This window comes from Hyperolius riggenbachi, chromosome 3 (assembly GCF_040937935.1).
Source record: "Hyperolius riggenbachi isolate aHypRig1 chromosome 3, aHypRig1.pri, whole genome shotgun sequence".
Taxonomy (NCBI): domain Eukaryota; kingdom Metazoa; phylum Chordata; class Amphibia; order Anura; family Hyperoliidae; genus Hyperolius; species Hyperolius riggenbachi.
The window spans coordinates 79,081,902-79,103,652 of record NC_090648.1 but is presented as its reverse complement, the minus strand read 5'-3'; the positions used below and the strand labels follow the sequence as shown (position 1 = coordinate 79,103,652).

Sequence of the window (21,751 nt, the reverse complement as noted above, 5' to 3'; positions counted from 1 at the left end):
GCAGTTGCCTCAGTTTGTGTTACACCTTCCTATTTGTTCTGCTCTCTGCACTATATAGTGGATTTTTATTACTAATATTGATCCGTTGAATCTGTTCTCCTCATCGTTTATATTCCGAGTGCAAATACATCTGGCATCACACAGCACAATGTATTTACAGGCCCGGATGACGTATATCGATCCCCAAGATAAATTCCAGCTCACTCCAAGTAGATCATCAGATTGTACAGGCAACAAACTATTTATGTTGTTCCGGCTACTGTACGTCTTAAACTCCCGCTATGCTGAAACAGAGAGAGGTTTTCCAGAGATCCAGGTAGAGCATAACGCTTCGATTTCAAAACAGAGGCTTAAAGGGAACCTGAACCAAGTAAAATATTTAACTTCTCACGGACCGCGCTAATTGAAATCTATGCCCTGTTTTGATGGCTATCTGGTTGCCATGGCGTAGATTTCAATTCACCACCACTGCGCGCATCCGCCGTTTTTGTCGCTACTGCCGATCTCGTCACTAAATCCCCACTGTCTCCCATCGCAGTCTCTATGACAGCAGAGTTCCTGTGAGCGGGACAGGAGACGATTTCATTGGCTCCTGACCCTGTCTTTCAATGTAAGCGGCTCCCTATGGCTTTTATTGAAAGAGAGGGCCAGGAGCCAATGAAAGTGGCTCCTGGCCGGCTCACAGGAACTCTGCCGTCATAGACAGGGATGAGCAGAAACTACGACAGTGTGAATTTAAGCATCGTAGTTTGCATCTATGCATCGTAGTTCGTAGGTGAAGTTTCAAAACTATGCTTACAAATTTACGCGTAGCTTACGCCCACTATGCGTAGTTAATATGTGTATTGCGTAGTGACCTACGAATGAGTTACTCGCGTCTAATTTTCCGCGTGCGATTGTATGCTTACAAATTTATGCATTGGAAAGGGGAATGTACTCATAGAAGAGTTCCCGGTATAAGCAATTAAAGAGGAGATAATGCGTCAAATTTTCGGCATGCGAGCATAAGCCTCCGCATACACTACGCTTCCCCCTACGCGTAATTGCGTATTTTAACGCGTAGTCAATGTAATTCATACGAAGCGAATATTTAATTTCGACGCCGCAGTTTGGAGAAGCGTAATTGCGTAAAACTACGCGTAGTTCCAGCGTAGCGAAGTTGGCTGACTACGACCATCCCTAGTCATAGAGACGGCAGAGTGGGTTGCCCAGGTTCCTGACGTGCGGCAGTTGCGTGGGTATGTCCGGCGAATTGTCGGGATTCCGTCGTTTCTGTACCAGCGGTCTCTGGTCCTTAAAGGGGCAGGGAGCGCTGGTACTTAAGTGGTTAAATTAAACACATGATGTTCCTGCAAATGGATATTACATACTTGACTGACTGTTATTTCCTCTCAAAAGCTCGCCATTTTGTTCTAACGATACCTTCCAGTTCTGACAAGATCTTGAAAGTCCTGCGCATGCGCGGTTCTCTAAAACTGAACCGCACATGCACAGGACTCTCATGCCGACCGACTTGATAACACATAGCATGCACGTGGGGGCACGCACGGGTGACTTCAGACCGAAGTTGCCAATTAAACGGAGTCACCAGCGGGACTTTGAGAGGAGACAGGAGGACGCCAGGGGACCTCGTGGTCTATGGGGGGGCTGGAAGAAGCCCCAGGTAAGTCCAAAATGTGATTTTATGCAGCGCTAAAGGTTCCTTTATCCTCTTCAGGACCACAGGTTTACACAAAATACCCCCCCCCCCCCCCAGTGACCAGGCCATTTTTTACAATTCAGCACTGTGCAGCTATAGCAGTTTATTGCGCAGTCATACAACTTAGCACCCAAATGAATCTTACCTTCTTTTCTTCCCCCCAATTAAGCTTTATTTTGGTGGTCTCTGCTTTCTGCTGCAATTGTTTTTTTTTTTTTTATTATTTATTATTTTATATTGCCCCTCCCTCCCCCTTCCCCCTAAATAGACCCTACACTAAGATACATACACTACGCTATACATTCATAGGCATATGCCTATGATAGGGATTAGATTGTGAGCTCATCAGAGGGACAGTTAAGTGACAAGCCATTAGTCTGTATAGCGCTGCTGTAAAACACTGTACATGTGTTTTTTTACCTTTATTTTCTGCAAATTCAGCCTGCCAGCTCCGATTGTGGCTGGCAGGCTGTTCAGAGTGGCTTCTCGTGTCCGCCTGCCGTGAATGCACGCTAGAGTGAGCGCTTGATCCCTGCTAATCTTGCGAGGACCGCAATGACGCCAATCGCCGTTAGGCGGTCCCAGCACAGCCACTCTGCAGCTGCCCATCGGCGTTAGGCGGTCGCAGAGTGGATAACCAATGGTTTGTCCTTTTCGGAAGGTAAAACTTTACACTTCTCGCTCTATACAGTATCCATAGTAGTATATCATCAAGGGCACCTACACCAGTGTTTTATAGCACTATCAGACACGTGAATTTCAACCAAGTGAAAAAGTATGTTTTCAGGAAATATTTAGAAAAGGAAATAAACTATTTCCACTGCAGAACTGATTTCCTATTGCTAGCTAAACCCTACTGACTTGTCAGCAGCTATTACCTCTGAGGTCAGCATGGCGCTGGCCAGGCTGGGAGAAAGTGGGCATTAAGCACGATGCTTCTTTGATTTAATATTGGCGTTCTTGCCATCAAATGCGTATAACCTGTCAAGCACGGTCCATAATTTTCCCTTGCATTTACACAAGAAATCAATAAACTATCACAGCTCTTACTGTACTCAGGTGCCGATGTTATTTGTTGAGATTTTTCTATTGCCGAGGTCTGACCGCCATCCAAACTGACAACATGACTCATCTTAAATAACGGTTCTTTCATGCTGATGTGACGTGTTAAAGGTGGATGTGCAGATGGGAAATGCACAGACATTCCACAATAGATGAAGATATCTTTTCTTCAATTTCCTTTATTGGCATGGGTAGTTACAGGCTCTGGGTTACTGCAACAAAACTGGGATAATACAATATACAAGAGTTCATCAATAAACCTGCAAATTCAAAGCTTTAATTAAAGGGGACCTGAACTCAGAACTTCCTTTCTGCTCTAAAAGATAGGCAACAACATAATAACCTTTAAAGTAAAAAAAACATTTTTTTTGTTACAGCTGATAGAAATCCTGCAATAAATCTGCAGTGTCTACTTCCTGCTTTCATGGAAGCAGACATAGAGTTAACATCTTGTGTTTACAAATTAGATGTTCTGCCGAGGCAGCAGAGTTTCCTAAGCTGACAAAGCGAGGTCAAATTACACTTGTGATTAGTCACAGATGAGGGGGAATTAAACAGGCTAAACTCTCTAAATACATACAGGGTGCATTTCTCTCTGTTTTCCTTCTGTCTGGTGCAAGAGTTCAGGTCCACTTTATTGTCACTGTACATTAGTCATCATTACCCCCCAAAAAAGGACAACAAAATTGTCTTATCCTACTCCTTAAGTGGACAATAAAGGTTTGAATTAAGCACATGGTGGGCTAAATTAAAGAGAAACTGTAACCAAGAAATGAACGTCATCCCAATCAGTAGCTGATACCCTCTTTCCTATGAGAAATCTTTTCCTTTTCACAAACGGATCATCGGGAGGGTCTGTATGGCTGATATTGTGGTGAGACCCCTCCCACAGTGTGATGTCAGGACCATGGATCTGACATCACACTGTGGGAGCCTTGTTTACTTGTGGGAAATAACAGCTGTTTCCAACTGCCCAAAAAGAAGTAAGCAGTATCTCCTGCCACTGACATCACCTGCCAGCAGTAAAAATGTCACCATGTGATAAATGTCTGGATGTAAATCAGGGAGAGGAAATATTTTCAATGGGCAAACACTGACTAAATCATTTATACATAATTATTGTAAAAATGAAGCACTTTTTATTACATTATTTTCACTGGAGTTCTTCTTTAACTGCTGGTAAACCTAGTGCCACCGTTTAACTGTAAAACTGGCCTCAGTGTTAGTTTGTTTGCAAACCTCAGTTCCACTTTACATCAGTATGGTACATTACAATCCTGTATTTTAGGTCACCATTGGGTAACTTTAATGTATCTTTCTCAACATATCATAAATATGAAGCATTCCATGCAGAGACACCAAAGTGCGCCCCTCCATCCCTCCCACCCCAGCCGTCACACACTGATTGCTATTAGACTAAGAGGCGCCCCAAGGCCCCAACACCTTAATCTCTAGTTATCTGGCTTGCAGTCACTATCATGTATGCCCCTTTTCTTATTTATTTCTGCTTCAAACACAATTGGGAATGACAGCTGAATGAATTGTGCATCCCCTTCTACACTGCGCCCTGAGGCTGGAGCCTCTCCAGCCTCTGCCTCGGCCCGGCCCTGATTCCATGTGTTCTTCTTTCTCTTTCAGGAACTCAAGGATAAGATGAAGCAGCTGTTACCCCTGATCCCCGTTCTGGACCAATATAAGACGGACACTAAGATGATTGTGCAAATGAAGGAGGAAGTTCGGAACCTCTCCAACGTCCTTCTCCTGATACAAGAGGAGATGGGGGCGTATGACTATGAAGAGCTGCAGCAACGAGTGATGATTCTGGAGGCCCGCTTACATGCTTGCATGCAGAAGTTGGGTATGTAGAACTGTTCTTACTAGTTCTATGCATTTGTGTATAGATTCTATATTGTAATGGCACACTAAAACCCTTAATATCCACTTATGCTGTTGTAAATGTAACTTGATTGGTGCATATACAACCAGGGGTGTAACTAGAAATGACTGGGCCCCCCTGCAAAACTTTGGATGGGGCCCCCTCTCGCCAAAATCCCTCAAACCCCCCCCCCCTCCCCCCCACTGCATCTACAATTACATTAGCTTCTCTGATAAAACATGCATGTTTTCACACATAAAGATGCAGATGGTGCGCAGAAAACGCACACAGAAAACCGACAGACGAGTGTGATCCCAGGCTTAGTACACTCATCTGTCCATCTCTGATGGAGCAGAACTGGCTCTGTGATTGGCCCAATGACGTTCTGGACTTCTGGTGCCACCACCCCCACATGATTGGTCATGGCAGGTGCCACCGGTCGAAGGAGGATGGGGATTCAGGGTTGAGGAGGGTAGTGGGTGTGCCAGGAAGCCGGGCAGAAGAGCAGAGAGGAGGCCAAAGCAAAGTGGCCCAAACTGTTTGTCCAAATGCCGCCCCTTAGATTTTGCTGCCTGAATCACATGATTCAGGTGGGTTCATGGTAGGTCCACCCCTAGACACCACACCAATTAATTTGAGCTGAGGCAAAAATGTGAGAGGACCTCAAACCTTGAGGACTGGAGTTGGACCTCCTTGATATATAGTGTATCTATATATTTCATAAAATATGCATACAAGTTGAAATTATTTACATCTAGTTGACTACCCGTAATCATGACCTTGCAATGCTGAGAAAATAGAAACTCTTTGAATTTTTGCTTTTCTTATCAATACAAACAAAATAAATTTATCTTCTCGGATTCCTTGCACTGCAGAGAATCAACTATTGTTATTATACTATTAAAAGTCTGTCTGAGAAGCAGTTTAAAGTGGTATGAAACTCAGCATTTCCTCTTTGTTTTAGAAGATTAAAGATAACATCTACTATTACAAAAAAATGATAACATTATATTTTGTTTATGTTTCTTTGTCAGATACATTTAGTAAAAGTTAGCAAACTGCTGAAAGTAAGCTGTAAGGTGCGTACACTACGGCCGCCAACGACGGGTCCGTCAGACCCTCCCGCTGGGCGGACTTTCAGGCGACAGTAGCGCGTGTGTACGCGCTGTCGGCGGACTGATAAGGCTGTTTCTGAATGATCCGCTGAGCGGATCGCTCAGAAACAGCCTTATCAGTCCGCCGACAGTCGCCTGAAAGTCCGCCCAGCGGGAGGGTCTGACGGACCCGTCGTTGGCGGCCATAGTGCGTGTGTACGCACCTGTAGTGAGCTGAGAAGCAGAGAGAGCTGAGAAGTGATCACTAGATAGATTTTAATATATAAATACAGCAGCTGTGCAATAAAATGCAATGGCAGCTTTCAGAGCAGATACACTGTACTTTGGGAACAACAACAAAAAAAATCAACTTGTACATTACACATACGTAATTTTATGTAACTTTTGGAATTTAGTTGTTGGAATTTCAAAGTTCGACTTTCTGTTCGAAGTGGTGCATATCCCATTTTTTTTTTCTTTTTAGTATGTAGTATTAAAAAAAAAACAAAGAAAAAAAAATAACTGGCAGCTTAATGATCTCCAAGCTAGCATTGCAAGCACAGTTTCATGGATCAGTGGAAGGGATTGGAGATTGTCAGCAATTAGCAACTCTCTGCTGGCCGTTGTAGAAATGGCTATTAAATATTGAACTGGCTGTATCCTTGTATAGTCATTATTAGTAAAATACACAGATAGACCAGACTTTTATCAGAAATCTTTTATGTGTTTTCTTTCTCTACTAGTGTCTGTCAAACGCTCCTCTGTGCCCAGGGTGGTTGGCCCGCATTAATGTCCTCCTCTCCAGTTATGCCCTGCAAAGCTCTTTTTTTTCAGAAGGAAAATAAGACTTGAATAAACATCAAATATTAATGTGATAATTGTAGATTACATTTCATGTGCCACTCAGCAGGAAATGAACCTGCTGGAGCAAGGGCTGAGTTAATTGGAAGGCTGAAACTCAAACAATATGATTAGAACGTTGGAGCATTTAAAAATGACATAGTAATTGGTTTTATGGATGAACTTGTTCCAAGGGTTACAGGTTACTGGTGACTGTGGTTCTAGAAAATGTTCCTTTCTCAATAAAAAAAAGTCATGTAATAAATAGCTTTAAACCATATGGCAAGTATAGCAACAAGTAATATCTTTCACTGATTATGATCTATCTGTGCAATCTTCATGATCGGATTTCAGGCAAGGCCCAAAGGCCATGGCCTAGGGCACCAAGAAAGGAAGGGGTGGGCTGTGGGCAGCAGGGTGGCAGTAGCAGTTAGCCTGTCACACATTAATCCTGCTACACAGAGTTTTCACATAGCGGTGTAGTCCCTGTCATCACTTCACTAACTGTCCTCAGAGAAGTTTACAATCTAATCCCTGCCCTCATGTCACTAACTGTCCTCAGAGGAGTTTATAATGTAATCCCTGCCATCACTTTACTAACTGTCCTCAGAGAAGTTTACAATCTAATCCCTGCCCTCATGTCACTAACTGTCCTCAGAGGAGTTTATAATGTAACCCCTGTCATCATTCACTTACTGTCCTCAGAGGAGCTTACAATCTAATCCCTGCCATCATGTCACTTACTGTCCTCAGAGGAGTTTACAATCTAATCCCTGCCCTCATGTCACTAACTGTCCTCAGAGGTGCTTATAATGTAATCCCTGCCATCACTTCATTTACTGTCCTCAGAGAAGTTTACAATCTAATCCCTGCCATCATGTCACTAACTGTCCTCAGAGGTGCTTATAATGTAATCCCTGCCATCACTTCACTAACTGTCCTCAGAGGTGCTTATAATGTAATCCCTGCCATCACTTCACTAACTGTCCTCTGAGAAGTTTATAATGTAACCCATGTCATCATTCATTTACTGTCCTCAGAGGAGTTTACAATCTAATCCCTGCCATCATGTCACTAACTGTCCTCAAATGAGTTTATAATCTAATTTCTGCCATCATGTCACTAATGCTGGGAATACACGGTTCGTTTTTGCCTTCGTTTAAACCTTCGTTTCGATTGTGCCTTTTGTCCTTTTCGATCCCGAAATAATCAGTCATACGGTTAATATCACCACCCACGGTTTAGTTTTTTTTTCCGATTCTGATGGTTTCGTTTTTCCAATGATCGAAGGCTGCAAAGAAACGAAACGAAAATCCCTTTTTACAGGGACGGACTAGCATAAACGAATATATAATCGATCTGAACAGCCATCAAGCCTACCAATGGCTCGATTAGATGGATAAAGAGAGATAATATCAAACATGTTCGATCACTAGTCGTTCGTTTTTGGGGTCTATTAATCGAAACTATAATGAGATTATGACTATTTTCACATACGTTTTCAACACTCGATTCGTTTACCGAACGAATCGAAGGTTTAAACGAAGGCAAAAACGAACCGTGTATTCCCAGCATAACTGTCCTTAGAGGAGCCTACAATCTAATCCCTGCTGTGTTGGGGGGAAGTTTACGATGATGTCGGTCCGGGGGCAGCTGGTAATAGTGGGCCTTGGGCAGTAAAAGATACAAACCCGTTCCTAGCAATATTATGCTGGCAGATCATTATTATTTATTTATGTAGCGCCAACATTTTCCGTAGCGCTGTACATAGTACTCCAGGAGCATTCTGATAATTGTCACTAGCTTTGGAACTCTCCATAAACATTACACAGAGCTGCACCTGACAGGACTAAAGATTTTACCACCTGTGATAAATTTCAATTTGTAAATCAGGGTTAGGAAAGAATTTATAATGCGTAAACACTGATTACATAATTTATAACATAATATTGTAAAGAACAAGCAATTTAATTTCTTACATTATTTTTACCACACTTCCTCTCGAACAATTTAGTGAATATTCAGTATTCACAAAACTGCCTTTCAGTGACATCACTACAAGCATGCAAGTTCTTTTTCACTCCATGAGTAATGATATATAAGGAGAGCTAAACCATGAGCTAAGTTAGATAAGGAGAGCTAAACCATAAGTTAAGTTAGATAAGATGAGCTAAACCATGAGTTAAGTTATTTAAGTTGAGCTAAACCATGAGATAAGTTATATAAGATGAGCTAAACCATGAGTTAAGTTAGATAAGATGAGCTAAACCAGGCATGGGCAAACTTGGCCCTCCAGCTGTTGAGGAACTACAAGTCCCACAATGCATTGCAGGAGTCTGACAGCCACAGTCATGACTCATAAAGGCAAATGCATTGTGGGATTTGTAGTTCCTTAACAGCTGGAGGGCCAAGTTTGCCCATGCCTGAGCTAAACCATGAGATAAGTTATATAAGATGAGCTAAACCATGAGTAAAGTTATATAAGATGAGCTAAACCATGATATAAGTTATATAAGATGAGCTGAACCATGAGATAAATTATATAAGATGAGCTAAAGCATGAGATAATAAGTTATATAAGGTGAGCTAAACCATGAGATAAGTTATATAAGATGAGCTAAACCATGAGATAAGTTATATAAGATGAGCTAAACCATGAGTTAAGTTAGATAAGGAGAGCTAAACCATGAGTTAAATTATATAAGATGAAGTAAACCATTAGTTTAGTTTTGATAAGAAGAGATAATTCATGAATTAAGTCATTTAAGGGGAGATAAATTGTGAGTTAATGAGGTGAGATAATTTAACAGAAAAGCTTGTGAATCAGGTCCATTTTCACATTATAAAATGTCTTTCAAAGGAAACTTAATATGGGAACAAAAATTATACATACCTGGGGCTTCTTCCAGCCTCCATTAGGCCAAGTCAGCCTCTTCAGGCCCCTCCCACACTGCACATGATTGTTGCGGTACATTTCTTTTTCAACAGCACTGCAACGGTCCCAAAAGGTCACACCACATGTTACTGCCGTGCTGCCACCATACAGTGAGGCATACTTTTCAACAAAGGCATGCCTCACTTCCAGTTGAAACGCAGACAACACACTGCAGCTCTTGAGTTGCCACGACGGGATCCGCCGCACCCCATAGGACCGCTTCTGTGAAAGGGTCCTACAACAAAAACGTTTTCTGTGCTGTTGATTCATTCATAAATCTATATAGGCCGTCCCAAAATTAATTAGCCTGTAAGAAAACCACAAAAGTGAACAACTCGTTGGCTTTTAAATTTCAAAGGAAATGCTGAAATGGTCATCAAACATACTATTGTTTCACATTAGGTGATGTTCTCAGAAGCGCATGGTCAAGCTTCTTCTATAAACACAGCGCATAACCATTTCATGGATGTGTCTTTTCAATTTCAGGCTGCGGCAAACTCACAGGCGTCAGTAACCCAATCACAATACGTGCCTCGGGGTCCCGCTTTGGATCTTGGATGACGGATACATTGGCTCCCAGCTCGGATAATAGGGTAAGTCGCCTAATGGATGCTTTAACGGTCTGCTGTGTTATAGTCGTATTTCTGTAATCTGTTGGCTGCATAAAGCCAGGGGCAGCAGTGCTGACTGCAAGGAAAGAGCCAAATAACAAGGAGTTATTGTGAATGGTGAATTCAGAAACCAAAAATGAGAGGCAGTAAACTGGAAATATACAGTTTAAGTGGTCTTCCATCTTCACTGGACTTAAATTTGGTACCGTGTACAAGCTTCCCTCTAACTTTTTTACTAGCGCCATTCTTTCTGGTGTCCTCTTTGCTTGTAGCTTTTCTTCTTTCTGCAGACAGCAAGGAAATGATGCAAGATCTTCATCACTGTGCCGCTTCTGTTCTGTCTACAGGGGCTTGGACTCCTATGCAATAGTACTAGTACTACTACTATTTTATTGTCATAGCATAGCATCTATAATGGCATAGCAAGGACTCCTATCAGGGGTGTAACTTCAAATCACTGTGTCCCCTTAATGTTCCCAACCCTTCCCTTGCCTCCATTTGTGACCCTCACAACATGGGGGTTTATCATGAAACAAGTGTAACCATGGGGATCTTCAGACTCATAACAAGTATAGCCACCAAAAAAACCTTGATTTGGAGCATCAGAGAAAGTGAGGGTTAGTAGTCCTCCCCCCCCCCCCCCCCCCCCACACACACACACCTCTGGGCCCCCTAGTTATACCCCTGATTCTTTTAATGCCAAGAAATGAGTGTTCCCTATGCTAGGTGCACATGATACAATTTTCTCACTGATTTACTGCCAGATCCACTATTTCCAACAGGTCCAATCAGATTTCTGTTCGATTTTTCGTTCACTTCTATGGAAAATCAATCGGAAAATTGATTGGAAATCAGATCGAATCAGATCAGATCGGACCTGTTGGAAATAGTCAATCTGACAGTAAATATGTCAGAAAATTGTATCGTGTGTACCTAGCATTAGGGCAAGTTAGCCATAATGCAGTCAACAATGGTTGACTCATGTGGCAAATTACATGAAAAGTGGGCCACACACAATACAATAAAAGGATCAAATTATACAGCAATTCAATAAAAAGTCAGTTTTTTTAATTCATTTGAGGTTCCCCCTCCCTCCCCCACCCCAGTATAAGAAGATTGGGATTTTTCTTTTTGGAGTGAAAGTTGAATTTTAGATTGTCAATTTCTTGGAAGTATAGACCAATGCAATTTTCTCAGCATTATCAATCATTTTTTTCCCATTAAATGGAAAAACACACAAGTGTGTGATACATTGATCAGATTTTTTTGTAAATGTTACAATCAATCAGAAAATTTGATGGTCCATTTTTAAAACTGCATGCTGTATACAGTATACTCGAGTATAAGTCTAGAAATTTAGGTCTGACTCATAAATAAAGGTAGAGGGGTCGACTTCAGGGCTGTCCGTAGTCAGCTAACTTGGCTACGCTGGAACTACGAGTAGTTTTACGCAATAACGCTTCGCCAAACTACAGCTTCAAATCAAATATTCGCTTCGTATGCATTTTGTAGACTACGCGTTAAAATAGGCAGTTACGCGTAGTGCGAAGCGTAGTGTATGCGGATGCTGATGCCCGCATGCAGAACATTTTACGCATTAATTCCTCTTTAAATGCATGTACTGTGTACTCTTCTATGCATACATTCCCCTTGCATAAATTTGTAAGCATACAATCGCACGTGGAAAATTAGCCGTGACCGTATTCGTAGTTCACTACGCAATACACATGTTAACTACACATAGTGGGCGTAAGCTACGCATAGCGTTACTATGCTACGCGTAAATTCATAAGCATAGTTTTGAAACTTCACCTACGAACTACGATGCGTAAATTCGCACTGGCGTAGTTTCTACTCATACCTGGTCGACTTATACACAAGTTACCGGCAAGTTGCAACACTGAGCTTACTGAGTAACGTGTGTACTATTAGTGACATTCCCATTTGCACCAATTTACCCAGTGGTAATCGACACATTCTTGATAATGGCAATGCCAAGAAGGCACTGGCCTGAAAGACCTGGCCGCAACAATTCACAAGGAAAGGGGCAGGGGAAATACTAGACTGCAGGAAGAGGAGTGATTCATTGCTGCACTTGGGGGCCTGGAGGATTTATTGGCTTAAGGGACAGGAGGGGTTGATGGCTGTAATACTGTATGTAGTGCAATCATTAGCTCTTCCTGGCCCCCAAGTGCAGCTGTTAATTCTTCCTGGACCCTAAGTGCAGCCATTAACTTTGCTGGGTAGACTTATACTTGAGTCAATAAAAAATCCTAGCTGGTCAAATATTGAAGACGATTTATACACGAGGTCGACTTGTATTCGAGTATATACAGGTACATTTGCATCCAAAGTTTGCCTGATCCTACATCAACTCAGAATTATTTGCGTCTTATTGATCTTTTGCAAACTATTTTATAATCGTTATCGGCACCTGGCAGATCGATTATTGTTGATCGTTAATTTTGCCAAGACTTTTATCTTGTGTGTATGCTGCTTTATTGTGCAGGCATCAACCGTACTCCACGTGCGTAGATACAAAAAGTGAATATGTTAAAATGCATTATTATTGCTTATAACTGTAACGTTCGTCACATATGGCAAGGGTAGAATCATGATGGTAACTTGACACAGGGGACCCTGTGCGGCCCCCGAAACGATTGTCGATTTTATGATTGACTGTGTGGATATGTGGTGATGGAGCAATAAAAAGTTCCTGCTGAGATGGTGTGTGGACCTTTTTTGGATACAAGAATCAGATACAGCACATTATCCTACTAATATTATAAATAGGAAAGTTCGGATGTTTGGATGTTTAGATATTTGTTACTCAATCACCCAAAAACGGCTGAACGGATTAGAATGAAATTTGGCACACACATAGTACATTACCTGGAATAACATATTAGATACTTTTTATTCCCATAACCAAAAAGTGGGCGTAGACAAATACAACTTTCACCGAAAAACTAAAACAGCAGCCATTCTTACTCAGAAAAGTAGGTGCAGTCTACAAAAGCCAATCAAAATTCACCTACTGATTTTCAAGGGGAATATTTCATTGCTGCCATTCTTGCACTGTTAATGGCACAAGCCTCAAACCTGGTACAGTTGGTCATTGGGTGACTGGGGCTCAAATTCAGAAACGGGGGTGGATCCACAAACGGGGGTGAATCCAATCAGATTTGTTACATTTCAATGCAAATTATTGGTTCCAAAGACGGCAAAGCTCACAAACTAGGTCATTGAGTAATTGAATAATTGTGTCTTAGGGTTAGACAAATTGGGCGGGGCCAACACCAGTGAAATACATACCTGGGCAACGCCGGGCCATTAATATATATATATATATATATATATATATATATATATATATATATATATATATATATATATGGTTTGCATTATAACACACATGTTAATGAATGTCGTATAAAAGGGCGTAGATAAAGAAGTTTATACAGTGAAGGTAAAGCAATGGAAGGTGTACATTGTGAAGCATACATTATTATACGATAAGTATACATAATAATTGTAGTATATAATACTAATGCCACTATGTGCCAGTCCCAACAGCACTTGGCTATGTTACAATCCTCTGCCAATACACAAGCGGATGCAGTAATGGCCACTGCAGCCGTCACTGTGACACAACCTGTCATCTCCACTCTTATCTATTATTCCACTAACATAACTCTTGTGTGTACAATCCATCATGGATGCTGCAGCGGTACTTATCTATCCTTCCTGCTACTCCTCACCTGCTGCTCCTCTCTGCAGATCTCTACACTGGACATCAATTAATAATCACATCCAGGCTGCTAGGGCTTTGCTTTTACAATAAAATCCCACCTTTCCTGTAAATGCATTCTAAACAAAAATAACCACTTTGCCTTCTCAGATGCCTTCCCAGCATTCTCTGTTATGTAAGCTGACCCCTGGCTGGCCAATCATCCTGCAGCTTCATTCTTCTGGCTGGCAGCCTCACTTACCCTCCATCCTGCTGATGGTGGCTCTGCTCTACACTACACCGCTAGTGTCATTCTGTATTGTAAGGGTCCCCGCTTGATGACCTCATCAAGCGAGGATGCTTACAGACACAACACAGAAGAACACTGCCGATGTAGTACAGAGCAGAAGCACCGCCAGCTGGACAGATGTGGGTGAGTGATTAGAGCCGCCACCAGCCTGCAGATCATGCACCTCCCATTGGAGAGAAGGAGGTGCATGGGGACATCTGTGGGTGGGTAACCTCTCACCCATAAGGCGCCTGTAGGCACGAGCCTACAGTGCCTTATTATGGGAAATCCAGCCCTGCCTGCAGTGCTGATGACTATGCCCCACCAGGGAGGCTAAAGTGGTGGGGCAAGTAAAGCAAGTCACAGCTTCTAGCAGCTTATCTAGCTGGTTACTGCAATAGGTGGGACCATCACACTCAGCTCGTCTTAGGAGGAAGAGAGTCAACCACAACAGCAATGCTGGTGTTCCTGCATTAGCAACATGTTCATTCACCACAAGCACATTTAAATAAGATTATACCTCCATTACTACAGAATCCAAGTGTTTTCATTCAAACCACAATTTTTACTGTGCTTCATTTGCCAGTGAAAATAGAGCCGAGCCAGAACATCCAAGCTGTTTTTACCTAATCTGTTTTATCCCCCGTGGAACAAGCCAAGCGCAGCTAATGAAATTAAAGGATTTGGACGGTGTCTAAGTAGCATGACAGATGAAATGCCTCCATGAATATACCAGTCGTCATAGCCCGGATACAAAAAAAGCAACATTTATAAAAGAAAAAGAGTGACCCGTGGGGCTTAATAATACTCCGAACACTCTAGACTGAGATCTGAGCTTCCGTCCCGTAGATCGGAGGTTTTCAGAGTTCATTTCTACAAAAAAAAAATATAACATTTGGAAAACTGTCAACCGAAATGGATGAAAAGGGAAGTTCTCGAACTAACGAAGTGGCTGCACCGCAGTTGATTCTGTAAACCGTAGTCGGTGAAACTAGAATGCCAACCAACCATTCAAGTGGTTCTAAACCGTGAGGACATCAAAACGTCAGCAGCTTTCATGAATGCGTTCAGGGAAATGGAGTGAAGCTTACTGTTTAATAGGCAAACAACAGGGTGGAAGAAATCATGGAGCTGGATACAATACCTCTGTTTGGATCTCTTTTGTGTTCAGAGAGGAGCAGGCACATTTTTCTTCAAACCAGAATTTGAGAGGGATTATTTCGTTTTATTGTGGATGCTGGCGCACTCCTGCTATTTTCAGATCTGGTTGGCTTTTTATAGGATTTGCCTTCCAGCCATTGCTCATGACTAGATGTACACAAATTGGTGCCCTGTATGCTAGAACACTGTAAGCTTACAGTATAGAAATTTTTGTTACTGAACTATTTTTTTTCCATAAGTAGCACAGAAAAGAGTAGAGTCTCATATTGTTTCCAGTACAGGAAGAGTTAAGAAACGTCAGTGCTTCTTATATGCTCGATCTATAGCTTCTCTGAGCTCTCATCTACAGTGCTGTTTTCTGAGGCACGTATCTCATTCTCAACCTGTCTCTGACTGTTTCTTGTTCCTTAAAGGAGAACTGTAGTGAGAGGTATATGGAGGCTGCCATATTTATTTCCTTTTAAGCAATACCAGTTGCCTGGCTATTCAGCTAATCCTCTGCCTCTAATACTTTCAGCCACCGGCCCTGAACAAGCATGCAGCAGATCAGGTGTTTCTGACAAATTTAGACAGATATGACAAGATTAGCTGCATGCTTGTTTCTGGTGTGATTCAGACACTTCTTTAGGCAAATAGACCATCAGGGCTGCCAGGCAACTGGTATTGCTTAAAAGGAAATAAATATGGCAGCCTCCATATCCCTCTCACTACAGTTCTCCTTTAAGGTTTTTTACGGCCAGGAAGTTCAAAAGGTCACTAGCTCTGCTCTGTTTCATCATTTAAAATACAGAGTGTAATTTGTAAACTGTAAATATTAGAGAATGATGCATTGTTATAAAAAAAAGCTATATAACTGAAAATAAAAATACGAGACTATTTTCTTTGCTACTAATGTTCTATTAATTATCCGTACTACACAACCAATTCATTATATCATGAGTTTTTTTTCGCTTCATTGTCACTTTAAAGAGAACCTGAGATGAAGGACACCTCAGCATTTATACTTACCTAGAGCTCCTTCCAGACTTCTGTAGTCCATGTGGTCTCTCGGATTCCATTCGGTCCCCTCTGTTGTGTTGCTGTGAGGCCATGCATGATCTGGCCATGCGCACCATCAGATCGCACTTCTGTGGCCAGGAGCGTTCTGCGCAGCGCTCTGGAAATACGTTCATGACAGGTTATAGTTTGTTAGTATTTTCTCTTTTTCGCTTAGAATTTTCACATTGATTTATTGCATTCCCTTCAGCATGCTCAGTAGACATTTTTTGCTAGTAATGTGAAAAAAGTTAGTGCATTACAAACGGGGCGGACCTACCATGATTCACGTGATGCAGGCAGTAAAATCGAGGGGGCGGCACACACACTACCCTCCTCATCCACACATCCCTGAATCTCTCATTTGACCGGTGGCACCTGCCACCCTTCCCCATGACATTATAAGCAGGTGAGGTGCCCATATATGCCTCTTATCGAGGCATGCTATGGTAACACCCCATCACCAAGGAGAGATCACCATGGCCAGTCAGATTGAAAGCTTTGGCATGCAGCCAACCAATCAAGTGGGGGTGCTGGCAAACTTGGCCTTAGGCACCAGTGGACATTTCAGCATGACAATGGCCCAAAACACACAGCAAAAGTGGTGACAAAATGGTTAGCAGACAACAACATTAACATTTTGGAGTGGCCCAGCCAGAGTCCTGACTTGAATCCAATTGAGAATCTGTGGAGGGAGCTAAAGATCAGGGTGATGGCAAGAAGGCCCTGCAACCTGAAAGATTTAGAGCTCATTGCTAAAGATGAATGGGCAAAAATACCTGTGGAGACATGCAAAAAGCTGGTCTGCAATTCTAGGAAGTGTCTGATTGCTGCAATAGCCAATAAAGGCTTTTCTATTGATTTTTTCAGAAGGGTATGAATAATTTTGTTCTGGACAAATGTAAATAAAAGATGAGAAATGTTTATTTTTCCACAATAATGCCTCTTGTACATCGTCTTATTATCTTTTGGGAGACACCTATGTCATTTCCCATCAAAAAATTACTTGGTTGAATAAAAGTAACTTTAAGTGAAAATTTGCCAGGGGTATGAATAATTATGGGCAGCACTGTATATATAGAAGTCACATGGCTTGTATTTTGGCTTTTGGTTGTGGTACCGCAGCCTTGTGCAATGAACAGGCTTTTTTTTTCAAAGTTTCACACCAACAGAACAGCGCTTTCCACCCAAACATCTATTTTTACCCTTTCTATTTTTTCTGACAGACCTGGTCACACAGCAAATTTATCTTTCACAAATAACATATTTACTAGTAAACTTAAAGAGAACCCGACTACCCGAAGTGAGTTCTAACAATGCTAACAGCATACAGAGGCTGGGTCTGCATATACTGCCCAGCCTCTGTTGCTATCCCAATCCCTCTTAAGTTCCCCCTTCGCTCTGCTATGCCCCATAAATCATCAGCGGAGCTGTGTCGGCTGTTTTCTTCTGTAAGTGTCAGTCTCGGCTGCTCCCTCACCTCCTCCATAGCTCCGGTCCCTGCCTGTATTCCTTCCCTCCAATCAGCGGGGAGGGAAGGGACGCATGCAGGGACCAGAACTATGGAGGAGGCGGGGAGCAGCGAGACTAACACTTACAGAGGTAAACAGCCGACTGCGACACGCTGCGTGTCGACAGCTCGGCTGATTATTTATGGGGCATAGCAGAGCGAAGGGGGAACTTAGGGGGGATCGGGATAGCAACAGAGGCTGGGCAGTATATGCAGACCCAGCCTCTGTGTGCTGTTAGCATTGTTAGAACTCACCTCGGGTTCTCTTAAATTCACTGTTTTTGTTGGCACTTGAGAAGAACCACAGGCACATTGTGTTCTGTTTCCAAGCCTCGGAAAAAACCTAAATCCCTCTTCTTTTACAAATATACATTTTGACCTGTGGGTTGAAGTGACAAAACCTATAGCTACTGCTGTGTTGGCCGTGCATCAACAATCTTTATTTTACCAGTCAGTCAAGCACTTGGCCACACGCTATACTCGTAAAGAGATAGTCACATATTCCAGTTATGTTTTATGTGGGGAAAGAACCATTTGAACGAACGTTATCATCATCTATCTACTCCACAAACTGGAGGAAACAACTGGATAGAAGCCAAAGAAAAAAATAAGATATTTTCTATTGGACACTTTTATGTTCCGCAAGATTTTTTATCAAGCTAAAAGCTACTCTCTCAATTTAAGGAGTACTCAGACACGTCTATGTATGTATAATCCACTCACAACAGGAAGCAGAGTCTTGGCCGGTTGACACTTGTAAAGCCAATGTTAGCAGATATATCAGATTTTTTTGGGATTGATATCTGGCCAGTTCAATCGTTTTGATGAAATCTGCAGGTCAACTATTGCCCCAGAGTAGCTGATTGGTTCACATCTGACTGCACTCCAAGAGGCCCTGTAGTGGCATGTAGTAAAATGCAGCAAATTATTTAGGACTGGTAGACCTAAGCCTGTTTAAAAAACGGGCTCTGGGTCTGTGTCGCACCCCCTGGTTTCAGCATCAGAAATACTTCCAATCTCTATATATTGCTGTATACTGGTATGTAGCTCTACCCTCCCACTGATGTTTAGCTTAGGCTGTTTAGATATGTGGGATTCTCTCCCTAGAGCTTTCTGGGAGACCAGTTATATTTTTACTGGCTTTGGAACTAAACAAACATTCCACAGAGATCGACTGATAAAAAATTTCAGAATGTAAATCTAGGTGAGGGAAGATCTTACAATGGGCAAACACTAAATAATTTGTCAGGGTACGTTCACACCTACGGTGTTTTGCCTTTTTTTTAGAGCGACAGCGATTTTTAAAATGCCCTAAAATCATTAGTACAATGAATCCTTAAGGGATAGTTCATATCTGAGCGTTTTGTCAGCTTTCCGCTCAGTAAAGCGCTCCTTGTACAATGTTTAGGGCGATTTAGCTACAAGGCAAGGTACAGGAAAAGATCAAACGCTCACAAAATCGCTTTGTGCGTCGATTGCGTTCGCGCTTTTAAGAATAAATACATTGTATTTATTATTTTGTGGGTCAAATAGTTCACTTCATGACTTGCGTCAGGATGTAAAAAAAAACAAATCGCTCTGCAAAAGCGCTTTGAAAAGCTTTTTACAAAAAATCGTACCGCAAAGGTGAGCACCGGGAGGGGAAAAAGTCACTCACAATATCGCAAAACGCTGGCATTTGCTATTTCTATTTTAGATGTGAACAAAACCTAAATAATATAAATGAATATTGTAAAAACATACCACGAGCTTTTTCATTTATTATATTATTTTCACTAAAGTTCCTGTTTTATTTTTTAGCTGTACATTTTTGACATCATACTAAAGACCCGAGGGCCACATGCAATTCACTTTTTTCTCCTGAGTTTTCTCCTAGGAGATCATTTTTCATCTTTTCGTTAGAATAACTCTTTGCAATTGAAAAAGTAGCAAAACGTAGGCAAAAAAATCAGCAAATTTAATTTAAAGAGGAACACCAGCGAAAATAATGTAATAAAAAAGTGCTTCATTTTTACAATAATTATGTATAAATAATTTAGTCAGTGTTTGCCCATTATAAAATCTTTTAAATCCCTGATTTATATTCTGATATTTATCACATGGTGACATTTTTACTGCTGGCAAGTGATGTAGCTGCTGTATGCTGTTTTGGCAGTTGGAAACAGCTGTAAACAGCTATTTCCCACCAGGCAGCAAGGTTCACAGACAGGAAACTGCCAGAAGTACTTCGGTACTCAGAGCTTCTTGTGGAAGGGGTTTCACCACAATATCATTCACACAGCGCCCTCTGATGGTCTGTTTGTGAAAAGGAATAGATTTCTCATGCAAAAGGGGGTATCAGCTACTGTTTGGGATTACGTTCAATTCTTGGTTGGAGTTTCTCTTTAAATACTTTCTTGCTATCTGGGGGTTTAAAAGGCATTTCATTGAACTCAGGAGAAAAAGTTAATTCCATATGTGCCCAGAAGATATCTCTTCTTCCTGCATGAGTAATCAGCTGCACAAAACAAAAGGCCCTGCTAGATAGTTTCAACACCTGCACTAACTGAGTGACTAGAAACAATGTGGACACCCCCAAATATTTTAGGCTCACATCCAGAGAGCTTTGGAGGGGCTGGGTAACACTGTCTCCAAATAGAGGTACACAGTTTAACGTGTGACATTAATGCTAATGAATTAAGAGTTTAACTGATTAGCTTCTTGTTTCTTTACAGAGGGGATTTTTTTACTTTAACCTTTATTGAAAACCGTCCGCAGAACAGAGATATACATGTCATTTAATCAATTAAGAATTAATGCAACATTATTAAAATTCACATAAAAACATTTATTGCCTACAAATGCAGAAGACTCGATGCGCTCTTGGTTACAAATAAACGCCGGTACATTTAATGCACAGTATGAAACATATTCCATTTAGGGAAAATGTTCATTCCGCCTATTACCGCTTCAATAACAGCTCTTCTAATAAATGTATCAGTGTGTAATGAATACTTTATTCCATACCTCGGTTATAGCTCAACCTGCATAATGGTAACTAAAAAGAGTTTTGTATATTCTGCAATGGGGAATGAATGCCCATCTAAAGCCAGAATTGAGCAAGGCAAGTTTTAATAGCAGTCGAGACGGTAAAGGATTTAAACTGTGTATGGAAGAAGAAACATGCTCATTGGGGCACTGTGAGAAAACGCGGAAAAGCCGCCGCGGGTGCTCAGAGCAAGGCGGCTGATTCCGCGTCCAACACGGCAGGTTGCGCACGTGGGCCTGCATCTGCTAGCATGGCTGAACGCGGAGAAACCGCCGCATGTCCTGAGAACAAGGCGGCAGATTCCGCGTCCAATACGGCGGTTTGCACGCATAGGCCTACATCTGGCAGTATGGCTGAACGCGGAGGAACCGCCGCATGCTCTGATAGCGGTGCGGCTGGTTCCGCGCTCAGCACAGCGGATGGTTTGCAGCACAGGTCTGGTGTGGCTGGGACTGATAGTCCACACAGGTTCAGAAGGACGCGCGCGCGCGCTGAGAGGCAGAGCTTTTATGACAGCCAGAAGGGAGTCAGCTCACCAAGCCGGTCAGCTGACAATTCCATCACTTCCCATTGGTCCAGCACTTAGGGGAGGCGCTGGAGAGCGCCTTGCTATATATACTGGGTGCTGGTCATTCTCTGGTTGTCTGCCGTTGCGATCACTACGTGGAAGCACTCAGACCTTTTGTCAGATTCTGTGTTATTCTTTAGATCAGTTCCTGGGTGTTGATGACCAAGGACCTCACACCTCAGATTAGGAATTCTGTATATCATTGTGTTATTCTCCAGATCAGTTCTAGGGTGTTGATGATCACGGACCTCACACCTCAGATTAGGAATACTGTATATTATCTGTGTTATTCTTCAGACTAGTTCCAGGGTGT

At 42.0% G+C, this 21,751-nt stretch overlaps 1 protein-coding gene across 2 annotated transcripts in view; it reads left to right on the top strand.

Moving 5' to 3' along the window:
• Positions 1 to 21,751, top strand: part of OLFM2 (olfactomedin 2) — a 519,811-nt gene that overhangs the window by 436,098 nt on the left and 61,962 nt on the right. For both annotated transcript variants that reach the window (XM_068274422.1, XM_068274423.1), the window contains exons 4-5: positions 4,400 to 4,619; positions 9,993 to 10,099. In XM_068274422.1, the coding sequence (XP_068130523.1) occupies positions 4,400 to 4,619; positions 9,993 to 10,099 (327 nt within the window). The remainder of the gene's footprint in view (positions 1 to 4,399; positions 4,620 to 9,992; positions 10,100 to 21,751) is intronic.